At 35.7% G+C, this 14527-nt stretch overlaps 1 protein-coding gene across 1 annotated transcript in view; it reads right to left on the bottom strand.

The window, feature by feature from the left end:
• Window positions 1–14527, bottom strand: part of GABRA1 (gamma-aminobutyric acid (GABA) A receptor, alpha 1) — an 85846-nt gene that overhangs the window by 60749 nt on the left and 10570 nt on the right. The window contains exon 5 of the mRNA XM_012644790.1: window positions 5195–5262. Within this exon, the coding sequence (XP_012500244.1) occupies window positions 5195–5262 (68 nt within the window). The remainder of the gene's footprint in view (window positions 1–5194; window positions 5263–14527) is intronic.

The raw sequence follows: 14527 nt of genomic DNA, 5'->3' as shown, positions 1-14527 counted from the left end.
TAAAAATAAATTTAATCAAATATTTCACAAAGTATATCCCAAAGGCAATAATTTCAAAAAATTATACCAAAACTTTCCAAAGTCCTGCTGTTCACGCGTGTATCATGTTTACCACCATCTTTATTCACCCGTGCTAATGGCAGGCAATGAAATTCCCAAATTCATTTAACACATTCTTCAAATATTGTACCAGTCATAGAGCACACACACACACACACACACACACACACACACACACACAGAGTACACATGTAAAAGGAGCAACACTAGCTAGGTTAGCTTCATTTTCATTTTCTCCTCTGTTAGAAGTAGAAATAAAAACTGAAATAAAGGCAGTTGGTGATGATCAGCTTCTGCCTAACCAAGAATATAAATATGTGGTCTCCTGCTTCTGTGTACGGCCTCTGTGTGGTTGCCATGGTAGCAGCAGGCACCTCCCAGAAGCTACTTGTACAACGTGACCTCGTCCCCATGGTCACAGTTCAGTTCGTTAGACCAAGAATGGGCACCTGGACCAAAACGGGCTTCTTCAGGGAGTTGGAACAGGAAAGGGGCAGAGCCCCAGCACAGTGGTTATGGCTGTAAGTTCTAAACCTGCCTGCTGAACATCCTTAAGTAATTTTCTTACCCTCACTAAACCTCAGTTTCCTAATCCATAAACTGGGATAATCCACTTGGCTCTTGTGAGAAGAGAGTTGATACTTGTAAACAGCTTCCAAGAATGCTTAGAAAATAGAAAGCTCTTAATAAATGTTACAAATTATTATTTGTCCCCTTTTATTATCTTATCAACATAAATTTATATTAGCTTTCTATGTAGCTGAGCATTTTAAAAAACGTGCTATTTCTTTGGAAGGGTTGTCGGGCAGGAAATCTGAGGAAAGTGAGAAGGACGCAAGACATGCAAAAAAAAAAAAAAAAAGCAGGAAGCAAAAGAAGGGACTCCACGGAAGAGAGAAAGCTCTGCTGAAGAATTTGCTCAAGAATTTGTTCGAGTTCCAGGGTTCCAGCCCCCACCACTCAAGTGAAAAGTCTCTCTGAGTTACTCTGCTCAATAGAGTAGGTCCCTGGAGAATAGGAGCCTTATTCTGAAGATCTAGGACAAAACATCCACTGTGTTCCTAAATAAATATTATATTGAAGTGTTCCTGTTTGCACCATTTATTACCATCTGTGTGTGCTTTGACTTAATACATTTTAAGCACTGTGGAAAACAAGGCTTTATGATTGTGCTGCCTGGATATTTCTGTCAGAACCTAGTGCCCTGGGAATGTGCTGTTTGATTGCCAATTAATGGTTTGTGGAGTTGTCCTAATTTTGTTTTCTATTCCAGATGGAGTCAGATGTCTTGGGAGCTGTGGAGTCTCTCAGGATGAATGGCCTGGGTTCAAGTTGCTACTCTTAGCTAGCAGGTCACTTGCCTTCTCTGGAAATTGTAGATAAGAGTAACACATACCTAAAAGGCTTGGCATGAGGATTAGACAAAATATTATCTAGAAAGCCACTAGCATGGTGCCTAATGAGTTGTAAGTATTTATAAATGTTGTTATGATTATTATTATTAATCAGATGTTGTATTAGTTCTCACTTTAAAAACGACAGAGTTTTTCCTGTTTTGAAAAACAGCTTTGTCATTCTGTCTTCTAATTTTGATTGCCTCTAAATCACACTGCTCATTCTTAGACACAATTCTCTCATGATATGGTTTGAATGACTAATCTTCTAAAGCAAGATGGTCAGATACAATTTCCACTAGCCATTAGAGAATCAGTTGTAGACCTATGGCTAACTGGATTCTTCGACAGAACAATTCAAACACTATCTGGTTCGGAAGTTTTAGGCAATAGGGAGTACTGCTGGCTTGGATACTCTATCCATTATTCCTATCTGATATTTGACCAAAGATCATATATAATATATATAGGTCATGATAACCACAGGGTTGATGGTGTATCAGAATTCCTACTGTGCACCTTTATCCTAAGATGAAGAAAATCCAGCACTGCTTCATTAAATCACTATTAGTCTGAATCACTAACTCAAAGGCATGCCAAAAAGTTTTCAAGGAAAGAGAAAAGCTTTTTATCATATGTGGCTTCATTTGGGCACTGTCCCTTAACAATGCCCATTGAACATATACTCTGTGAGGCACATGCTAGGTGCCAGCAACGGATATAGAACAGCTATTTTCGTTTTATTTTTAAAGTATTAGTAGTAGCAGTAAGTGGAGGAGTATTGTTATCAGCGTATGGTGTTTGTAATGCTTCATCCCCTCTCATGATGTTTGCATCAATGAGAAAAGAGCTTCACCAGTGTGAAACTTCTGAATGCTCCCCACTCCCTCACACTGTTCTCCTGGTGAAGCGGGGAGGGGGGAGGAGAATTTACCCGATTGGTGAATTTGGAGGGGAACTCAGTCTTACCTATTTCAGTCCTTTCCTCTTGTCTTTTCCATTTTGGATGCTGGCCATTAGTAAGACAGAAAAAGTTTGCAGTGCTTCTCCACGCTAGAAGTTTTCAGTGGACAATCTACGCTATAGCAGAGGGAGGCCCGACTGCCTATGACTGGGTGGGTTAATCTGGTTGATTCTGGGGCTTACTCACTGCAAACCCACTTGTCTGCAGATAAAAACCACATTCTACAATATCATCGTTATTAATAACATAGGTGATATTCTCATTTCCCATGTCTCTTGCTCTATTGTCTTATTTCTCCAAAGGTTTAGGACTCAGATAGGAAAGAGGGTGTGATCTATGGGGTCCCATAAGACTTCAATATTTTAATGATATAGGCTCCTCAACCTACCACCTAGTAAGTAGTAATGCAACACTTACTCTCAGCCAACAATGGACTGATACTCTGCGAGATGCGAGACAAGGATGTCTTTACAATGTTTGGCAACAATTTAGAAAAAGAAGACATTTATTTAGAGAAGAGAAATAACTTTACAAAGCAGTTACTATACATGTGGTGAAAAGTTAAATTGTATTTTATGTTCAACGAATGTGATGAGAATGCAAAAAGGGAAATTTAATTTGTTATTGGAGTAATATAAAAATTGATTTCATCAAGCATTTGGGTCTTGATTTGGGCCTCTGTGGAAATATAGGATTTAGATGTGTGCAAAGAAGAGGAAATTCCCAGGAGGTCTACATGGCATGATAAGAGGCTCAGAGGCAAGAATAATAATAGCTATTATTTACTGAGTACTATTGATAGTCGATTTATTCACATATCTCATTTAAATTTAATAACAATCTTACAGGAATAGGCAACTATAATAATATGCACATTTGGGAGACCACGAGCCTTAAAAGCTCAAGCCGTGTGTCCAAAGCTACCCTGCTGCTGGTGGTGGTGAGATTTGAGTTCAGCCAGCCTGAATCCGAGAGCCAGCCCAGCTAACCCCGAGCCGCATTGCCTCATAGAAAACAGGATTCATGCAAATAACTAAAACAAATAGTTAATACTGGGAACAAGTGAGGCAGAGTGGCCAAATCATTTATGGATTGTATGGAATATAGGGAGAAGAATTTGACCCTAGACCTGACCGGGATCTAGCAAATATTCTTAATTATAAAAATACCATGAGAGAATAGTTTTGTGGGAAGACTGATTTCCAACATGGGAGACTCACAATGGAACCTCAGAGAGTGATCAATTCAGCAAAAAATATTGTTTCACACAATATTTCAACAAAGTGGTCTATACAGACTGACCATAATGACAAAATAAGTTGTCAGATGAATAAACTATGGTTGACTTTCATATTCTATTTTTTGCATAGTAGTAATTGCTAACATTTATTGAGTGCTTATTATATGCCAAGAAGTGTTTTATGCAGTTTCATGTATCGATTCATTTAATATCTGTAATAACCCTACGGGGTGTTATTATTAATCCCATTTCATACATGAAGAAACTGATCCAGAGAGATATTTAGTAACTTCCCCAAGGACACGCCCTTCTATGCGGGGAAGCTGGGGTTATAAATCCAGGCAACCTGGTTCAATAACTCGTGTTTTTACCTAGCACTCTGCTGTCTCTCATATACAACACCAATTTTTATTTGGCTAGTTAGTACATTTCATGGCTCGTCTGAAGATCTAAAATATCTAATTATCCCCTAAGCCTGCATTTCCCAATGTCTAATTCTCAGAATACGAGTTCTATAGAATGTTAACAGTATTGAATGACAAAAAGGGTTTTGGACAAATACGATTACAAAATACTAGACTAAATAAAGTCAAACAATTTTCCTTAGCTCAAGAATTGTCAGAGCTTTTATTTTGCCAAGGTAGGTGTACTGTGAATTTCCTCACTTTTGGAAATGCTGCCCTAAGTCCATATTTTCTGTAACTTTTATCCTCTATCACCCTGAGCTACTTTGAAATCAAAAGACTTTTACATTAAGATAATGTTAACAAAAGTCATTTCAAAAATAATGTTCAATTAATATATCTTTGAAATATACTAATGATGGTGTGTCTTCATCACCTCTTTATGATGTCTTGCTTATATAGATGCTTGGCTATTATGAGTTCAGAAATATAGAATATCTGCAGAGCTCAACTGATTTACCAACTCCCATCAGCTAGAAGATAAATTCATGTTAATTTATTAGTGTTGAGGAAAGAAAGAATATGTTTTCATTTTATTTCTATTCTTGGTAATAATTTCATGAATGCCTTTTGCAATGAAGCAGAACATTTCCCATTGATGTATTTTATTTTAACTATTTCTCTAATTCTGGTCAAGTGTTCACTCAACTTTAATACTCATTTCTTATTTATAGCCAAAAATAATTTAGAAATCACAATGTTTATGTCAGTTCTGGCTACCTGAAAACCTAGCATCCTTGAATCCACATGGCCTCCTAACTAAAATGAAAGGTAACTCACACTCTATGGCTTGCAGGACATAAACCATGGCACAGCAATCATTTTAGGGATGGAGAAAAAGAAGACCACAGTGATTAATAACCATAGAAGTAAGGCTGATCTGGAAAGCAAATGGGTAGTTTTCTATTATATAAATATTATATATATGTTATATTACATGTTATACACACAGAGACACAAAGGTACAGCCAAGCCTTTTCAAGTTGTTCCCCAAATACTTAGTCTATATTTTTCTTTCTAAAGTTAAATTTAAAAAATACCCCAAGAAAACCAAAGATGTAGTGTCACTTACCATATCATGGTCTGAAACGGGTCCGAAACTGGTGACGAAGATGTCAGTCTTCACTTCGGTTACACGCTCTGATGAAGCAGGAAATTGCACCAGTGAGTGTCTATCAATAGCCCTTATTAGATCTCACCACCACATACTCACATCCAAATGGGAAATTTATTGGCTTTGATTAGCTATTTCTAAAATTGGTCTACTGTGTAGTCCTGATAATTTACTGCTTACACATGAAATTTCACAGTTAATATTTTCAATGGAGAATGGAGCCTAAATATGCCACCTTGGGAAGAAGACTTTATGGAAAACTCAGCTGCTGCTTAATGAATTCTTCAAGACCAGATACACTTGCCTAAATGATACTACACTACTTCACATTATAATAAAATATGTTAGCATAAGGATATGGGTTAAGCTTAAATATTTTTACACAGCTAAGCTGATTCTCCAGGTATTTAGGCTACTCTTGGGAAGTATATAGCATGTTCGAGCAAGCTTTATTAACTCTTTAAAGACTCAAGAGTATGTTGTATAAATGTTTGTTTTCTTGTACTAAATCACAACTGAATTACACAAATTTCTCCCTGGGAAAAATATGACAACCTATGTTAGTATTTTCAATTTTGAGGATGAGGAGGACATATTATGGCATAGGCAAAGGCCATTAAATAGATAGTTTCAAGTTTAATGTCATTTTATTATATTGTCCTCTGATGGCATATATATCAACTAATAAAACATATTTATTGTACTTCTGTAACAATTTAACAGACATTTTCAAAGAAATACAGTCACTCACCAAAAGATAGAAAAACCTTGCTTGCAGAAAAGGAAACAATTTGTTGAGGGATGAAAATAAAAATTATGACTTTATAATTTTCACCTTTAGTTCTGAGAAATAGCAGTCCAGTATCTTAAGAAGTTTATTTCATTCATCAAGGCATTTGTATCTCTGGCACGGTACACTAAAAATGTGATCCACTATATGCAATAATAAATTCTTTTAAAAATCAAGCGCTGCTTTTTCTCTCTCAGCAATTCAATAGTTAGTAGTTTCATATAAATTTCTCTCTAGGAGTCATGTTATATGCTACACATAATGTGTAACTCAGTTGATAAAGTAATTTGAAGTTGGAGATATTGCCTTCAATAGCAAACACAATTTTTGAGAGGTTGTTTTTGCAAGAAAATTCATTGGCTCCAAAAGGCTTAAATGACTCCCTTGACATAAGAATTATCTGGAGTTTACCCTTTAAAAAGTTCAATATGAGGACATAGCTGGTGAAAAAGAAAATAAAATATTGTGCTTTTAGGACCCGCTTCCAACCTCAGCTTTGATGTGCTGCAGCAACTGTGTGTAGCACAAGAGACACAGTTGACAGTGGGTAAGTCTCAGCTGTCTTACCCATACTCCTCTTATAACACCCCTGTTCTCATCACTTGCAGCAGCCGTTTCTCCAATATATCCACCTCTCTCTCCCACACTCTCTCTCTCCATGTATGTTTTTTATTGCACTAATTCTTTTTTTTAATTAAAACATCTGTTATTTCTTAAGACTCTATCAACAGCTGACACTTGAATACAATGTCAGAACTACCTTTTAATTAAAAACAATAATAAAAAGAAAATTCTATCTATTCACAACAGCTAGAATTTATTATATTAAATGAGTTAACTTTTTACTTTTCTTTACCAGTATGTTCCTTTCTGGATCAAGCAAAGAAGCTATCAATTGGATTTTCTTCAATATAATAAAATATATATTGTCATGAAAAAAGTATAAAAAGAAAGACAACAAAGAGTAAGGCCTTGAGCATATTTTCACCCCAAATTCTTTGTGTACCAGGTTGGAAATAATTTTATTTCTTATTATTTATAGGTCTATGTCTTGTAATTAAATGCTCTCAAAACTCTGTGATCAAGGAGAATCAATATCTAAATTATCTTTCTACATAAATCTGAATATGGGCAGACATTCCTGTTATGCTTTTTCAGCTTCACTTTGTTTCCGAGGTTCATTTTTGGTTCTCTCCAGATTATAAAGTATAAGATTTACGGTGACTATCTTATCAAACTTAGTAATGTGCAATCAAAATAATATTAGTTCTTTTTATTTTTATTTATATTTTTGAGATGCATGTTCATTTAGGGAATATCTGCTAATCCCCATCAGCACACTTGAATACACTTGGCAGGCAAGGTCAGCTCTCCTTGGGTCCTTTATCACCATTATATAATTCCTGAGTGTACAGAGAGCATAATTTCTGCACTTTAAGGTAATTTCCTAAGGTAGCTAGTTTTACAAAACTGGTTCACCAGGTGTTTTAGGAGCAACCAATCTGTATTATCCAGCATGATAAAGATCCCCGAAGAAGTGAGGTGTCCACTTGCCAAATACATGGTGTCATTTCCCTCTGCTGTTTTTAGGTTGTTAGTAGATGCCCATGCTACATAAGAAACAAATTAAAATCCTAAAAGCCTATTTATAAAGATTATTGTACCAATAAAATAGAACACAAAACATGGTTAAGTTTACACACGTTTATTGCCATGCATAATTGCTACTGTGTCATATGAAGTTTAGGCATAAATGGAAAGAAATTCACATAAATGACTATAACCATATTTTTTAAGTATATTGCTTTTACCCTTCAAATGTTCTTTTCCCTAAACTTATTTATCATACCAGTGCATCATCTTTAGGGACTTCATCTTATTTTGTATTAGCCACTTGCCCCTGAGATTCCCCAAAACTCACCATTGCAACATTCCAAGGCAAGTACCCTGACCAAGAGCCTCCATATCATGAATCTTTTGAATGACCTTCTCACCCTGTATGTTAATCGTAGACATGTCCTTAAAGAGTTTCTGATTTTTGCTCTCTATTTGTTCTTCTATATTTTTTTCCTACAAACATACTCACAATCCCTACACTTCAGGTAGCAAAATTTCCAAGTCTCAAAACTGAAGGATGCCAGTGGGGGTTTGCCGTGACTAGTGAACTACTAAATGGAAGGGGTGAGTGAAGGCATAAGAAGGGGAAGAAGCAGAGCGTAATCAAACTCTGCACACCATCTGGAACTCGGAGCTATTGGATAATTAGAGGAGGAGAACAATCACTCTCCATACTTTCCCTTCTAATATATCTCCCTTCCCACATTCCCAAACAATTCTCTTTGATTTGTCATCAGCCTGTTACTGAGTGTCCAGTGGAATTTAAAGTTTTTATGGCTGGAAAACCCCACTTATTATCTATCCCTGTGGAAGATTCACAATGAACATTAACATCCTAACATCTATAAGAAATCATGTTTTACCTCTGTGTTTCCCAAAATTATTTGAGAATGCTACTTCAAGATATTCAAAAGCTTTAGGATAAGCTTGAGGTCAATATAATATATAGTGTTGGTAAAAAAAAAAAATCTTCATAATACAAGTTTAGAATACTTAGAAAAATGTGAAAAAAAGTTAAAAACAATCTCTGCAATGTCACCATCCATATAAATCCATTTTCTATTCAAATACATACTTGATTTTTCACAAACGATATCCTCATGCAGTCCAATACATTTCAACAACAGGGAATGGGTTTCCTCTGACTAAAGGTATATCCTTCATCATAGCTCACCAGGATTTCCTGAGTGGTATGCAAACTCATGATGCTTTAGGACAGAGCTTTAGTAATCTCAAGTGCAAAGGCCTAGGACAGAGCATGGTTGTGAATGAATTTCAGCCAAATTGCAAACAATGGCTTGGTAAAGTCACTTTTTTGGCAAAGAAATGGTGGTTTAAAATCAAGATCTGTTTAGGCCTAGGACCGGGCTTAAATGGAAAGTGTGTTTCTATCTATGTGCTTTGGCTAAGATCTAGGGGAATTGTTTTTTGTTTTTTGTTTTTTGGTTTTTTTTATTTCAGGGTATTATGAGGGTACACACATTTTAGTTACACTTTATGTCTTTGCCTCACCCAAGAGAAGGTTAAAGGCATGCCCTTCCCCCCTACAATGCTCCCCGTATCCTTTAGTTGTGGGTTTACCCCTCATCCCCCTAATCCCTGGAGAGTATTACTGCCATGTGAGCACCCTAGTGTTGATCAGTTAGTACCAATTTGATGGTGAGTACAATCTAGGGGAATTGTTAAGAAACCTTCTTTTCTCCAAGTGCTGAGAAAATTTAGTCACCTCAGCCCCTCCTACAAATGAGAATCCATTGAATATAAACACACACACACAAACACATGTATGTGTGTATACATATACATATTATTTAAGGAACATCAGAATCTAAATAATATTCTCTAATACCAGTATTTATTGACTTAGCACCAGACTATAAAGTGTTATTAGAAATAGCTAGAAAGTACCCAAGAACCCAAGGTCTTTCTGTTGCTTACATGGGAAAAAGTCAACAAATTTTTATGCTTCAATGCATTCTATTTAAGGGTACACAGCATGAATCAGGAACTTCTAATGAAGATAACCTAAAATCATTATATACCTAGCCAGAGAAACATGACTGAACTCCTTATGTAACTTGGAAATTGTCTGAAAACAGAAATCAATTAAAATATCTTGATTGGAAGAAATGTTCAAAGAGCCAATTAATCAAATTCTTCTTTCAATCATATTTTCTTCAGAATAATCCTTCCACATTCAGTGTAGAAAGAAAGTCAAAAGATTCTTTAAGTATAAATATACATATATGTTCAAGTTTTCAAGGGAAAGACATGGAATAGCATTATTTAAAATGGGATCATGATAAAGAGGAAGATTATTGTTATAGTTTTTGGGGATATCTCAAAATAATGCATCAGTGTAAGTGAAGTATTTGATGATAAATACACTAAACTGTCTTTAAACAAGCACGCCCTTCAATAGTGTATGTCCATACATACAAACACATATGCATATGTGTAAACATGTATGCAAACACTATATTATATACTTTAACTGCCAGACAGCAGTTAATCTATTTTTACTTGGGATCTCCTACAATGTTGATATCCTGCTGATAAGTATTGAAATAACAGATGTTTTGAAGTGATAATTCAAAAAGACGATTAGTACTGGAGGCAGAAATGAGAAAAGCAGGGTAGTAAAATAAGCAGTAAGCACATTGGATTAAGAGTTTAAACACTCAGATTTAAACTCTGATTTTCCTCAAAAATAGGCTGTGACCTAAAGTCACAATCCTTTAAATCTCTGTGTTTTTTCTCATGTTTTGAAAGAAGAAATAATACCTGTACAGGTGAGTTGACGACATAGCATTGGAGTGAGAGTCAAATAAGATTGCGGTGCCAAAAACTCTTTGAGAGGCATCTATTGGGCACATTGATTTAGTCAATAAATGTTTATTGAGCATTTTCTATGTGCCAGTTAGGCCCTGTTCTAGGTAACAGTAATACAATGATGAACAAAAGTGAAAATTCTTCTCTTTTGTAATATATCTCATAGCTTTTTTTAAGGAAAAACATGATTTAGATATATTAGAGATGATAGATAAATAGGTAGATAGATAGATGTCATTGCAAATATAGTTATTCACAAACACACACATGAAAACTATGCTAATTAAATTTAGGTCATTATAAATTCTCTGATACAATGTCTTTCAAAGAGATAAAATTTGAACTGAGACCTTCAGATGAGAAAAATTTAGTGACAGCCAGATTCAGGGAAAAACATCAAGGAGAGGAAAAAACCAGGCAAAGGCTCTGAAGTGAGAATAAATGAGTTATGTTTAAGAAAAAGAAAGCCCAGTTTATACGGAGCCTGGCGATTCTGATGATCATGGTACAATATGACACTCTAGAGGCAAGTGGGGCTACACCTGAAGAGCCTTGTGCATTTCAGTAAGCAGTTGACCTTTATTCTAACACAGTAGGAAACCTTTGGGTAATGAAATGAAATGATGTTACTTGCAATTTAAGAAGATAGCTGAATCTGTGTGAATAGCGAATTGTAAAAGTGACTGCAATAAAAAAAACGGAGGAGGGAATGAATAAAAAAGATCGTATGTGGTATTTTCTTAGGAACGGCTATCACAACAACTTGTTTAATATGGCATTGACCATGTTTTTACTGGAAATGCTCTCGCTGGGGAACTCAGAATAATATTTACTAGACCCAGTTCCACGAGCTCATATCTTATGGAGGTGGCGTAGTGCCTCCTTTAAGCTACTTTGTGTCTATTAATTCATACAGGCAGACGCTACATGGAGGCTAAATGGGCTAACATTAGTCATCATAATAAAATGTATCTCAAAACCTTACTTTAAAATGGTCCTGTTTGGAAATTGCAAATATCCTGGGCTCGCACATAAACGTCAATGCACACTTCTGGATCAGGCGACGTTCCAGCTCCCTGCCCACCTGCCTAGACCAACATTTCTGCTCTCTGTCTTTCATTTCCATTCTCTTAATACATTAGAAAAATTGGCAACTTTCCCCTGGTTAATACACAGAGATACTTAATTTTGGCTGTGTTCAGCTACAAAATCTGGATATGGAGTAAGTAGACACCCAAGTTTCAAGGTGTTTAACCAATCCCTGATCCTTTGATGTTTTGGGATTCCAAGAACTCAGATGATACAAGCATCTTCTAGGAAGAAAGGTCATTTTTATTACAGTAAATATCTCATTTCCCCTGAGAAATTCCCTCCTTCCTTCCTTATATTATAATATGAGCAGTCTCTACTGGGAGAGGTCTGACCTTCAAAGAAGAGTGTGCATTGTGCTGTTAGAGGCATGGGTTTCTTTTGGTCTGTGTAAGTCTTGATCGACATTGTGCAGATGGTGATAGCATTGAGGCATCATATTTCCAGTTCCCAGGGTAGTATTTTAGTTATATGAGAATAATGACATAACAATCTTGGAGGAATAGATTATCATTTAGGATCTTGCTTTCTCTTAAGTTTTCCAAAAATGGCTGTATGTGACAATTAAGAATGAGATAGATACACATCTCAGGAACACTACATTATTTTTCAAAAATAGAATTCAGATTCCACCAGAAAAAAGTCATAATAGATAGGCAACATTTTTTAAAGATACCACATTGGTACTGCAATCAAGATGGGAAATGGAAACCTATGTAAAAAGGTCAAGAGTAGCTACACACAAAAATTAAACTGCAGTTGTTTACTAATACTAGGGTCTTTATAACTTGAGCATGGTCTCAGTGGCTACACTTTATCTGAGGAAGCGCTTGGCCTTGATCAGGTAGATGATTTATATAGAACAGGAAAGATGAGAGCAGAAAGTTTTCTGAACATGCTAGAACATTCCTTTGGATATCGAGGTTGGACTCATTACACAAGCTGTCTTCATCAGCTGACTGGAGATAGCCGGTAAAGGTTGAAAGGTGCTCACTGTGCATTTTACCAGTTCCTCTTGGGTTTTTGATAACTGCCTTTTCTCTGAAATTTAATTGAGTTATGGAATGTCTAGAACAGTATTTCTGTGGAAATGAGTTGCATTATGCCGAAATCTGAGCGTCTGTTCCACACCTTGCATTAAAAGCACCAGATAAAACTACAGCAAATTCAAAAGGAAGGATTCCGGGGTACAATTGCAAAAGGTAATATTGAGGGCATTTTCTAGTAAAGTAAATGCAACAACAACAAAAAGTGATTGGATAAACCTAACTTTATATTATTTTATTTCATTTATATTGTCAATAATTTAGAATCATTTTATTTTATCTGATGCTATCACATTGTGACAGAAACGTCCTCTCTGTTTTTCAAATTCTGGCTCTTTAATATAAATATAAAATATGTGTTTTAAGATTATTTGACCATGAATAAAATGTTTCTCTCTGATCTCAATGGGATATAAAAAAATAAAAGATCACATGAATATCAGATACCTTATAATTTTGAGATAAATCAAAGTTAAATTTTAAAACACATTAAACTATACTGCTTTTCCTATCCCCTAGTCATGTAAACTTTACAAAGTTGCACAAAAATTTCACAAAAATTAATCAGTTTTTTTTCACAGCATTCATCAGTTTTCCACTTTTTCTTATTTGTACATAAAGAAACACAACCCAAATAGTAACTTAATTCCCTAAGAAGCCGACACCATTTTGCCAGCTGCAGGTAATTTCCAATCCAGTTTGCCTTGCATTAGGAGTTGGGAATTCTTTTATCTTAAAGCTGAGATCCCTTGCATCAATTAAGCCAAATTATTTTATACAGGCATAAATAATCCAAGATTAGGAAAATTATGATGATAAAAGAAAAATCTGCTTTAAGACATGGATTGTTTGTTAAATAATATATTAGTGTTAAAATACCTCGAGAGAAAGCTCTAGTCACGAATGCTCTTCTAATTGATACTTTGAAGGAAAAACAAAACTGAAAAGAAAACAAAGTCCCCAACACCAAAACATCCAAATCTACAACACTTACATGGAAATGAAGAAAATTTTAACTAAATATCGGGATAAACATAAAGTCCCTTCACCATCTACACTCTTCCTCACCTATTATCTATTTCTCCACCCATCTGTCTGGGTTTGTCACATTAGGAGTACACATTCATCGCTCATTCCTTTGCCATGTGTATCCATGTGGTTTGACGTAAAATCTTTGAGAGGCATCCATCACCCTGTACATTATTGATTGAGATTATATATGACCGCATTTAGAAATTATAACGGTATTTCCAGGAACTACTATTAATAGGGAGAGAGATGATGGAAAGTTGTTTCTTCTGCAGTTTCTTCAAAATGTGGCACAACAATTTCTTCTGCTCTAAACCATGTGTGTTCCAGTTAAGGATTTGCCCTAATTTGTTTTTCAAAAAGTGAAATGATTTTGCTTTTCAAAGAAAAATGTTTTTTTTGTAAGCCAGATGGGTGAGAATGAGCCCGTGGACGGAGAAAGGAGAAGCCCTTAGCTTGGTGGCATGCCGCCTGGACAATACACTGAACATCAGCCTGGCTCACGCTGGAATCTTGGCATATCATAAACAAAGTGCAGCCTGCATGTATGGTGAAGCAAAAGCAAAGGGATTTCATTGTCCATAAAACCTGAAACCTCCCTTCACAATCACTCCCAGACTACAGAGAAGCCAATATGAATGTGATTGAAATTTCACCAAAATGGGTGCAGCTCAGTGGGAGTATTATTTAGTTTTTTAGGAAGCTACAGTACATCCAGTCCCCCTTCATTTATTATAATATAGATAAAAAGGAGAAAACTCAGGAAAATGAATTTCCTTAGAAAATTTTTGGTTTAGTCCAGATTTAAAATAAAAAGCCATCTTGATTAACCAAGGGACACCTGAGTGTCTCATCTATCTGGATTCATAAGGTCTTATTCCTCTCCTC

The sequence above is a fragment of the Propithecus coquereli genome, unplaced genomic scaffold, assembly GCF_000956105.1.
Source record: "Propithecus coquereli isolate 6110/MARCELLA unplaced genomic scaffold, Pcoq_1.0 Scaffold220, whole genome shotgun sequence".
NCBI lineage: Eukaryota > Metazoa > Chordata > Mammalia > Primates > Indriidae > Propithecus > Propithecus coquereli.
The sequence above is the reverse complement of the archived record's forward strand: the minus strand, read 5'-3'. Positions and strand labels throughout refer to the sequence as shown.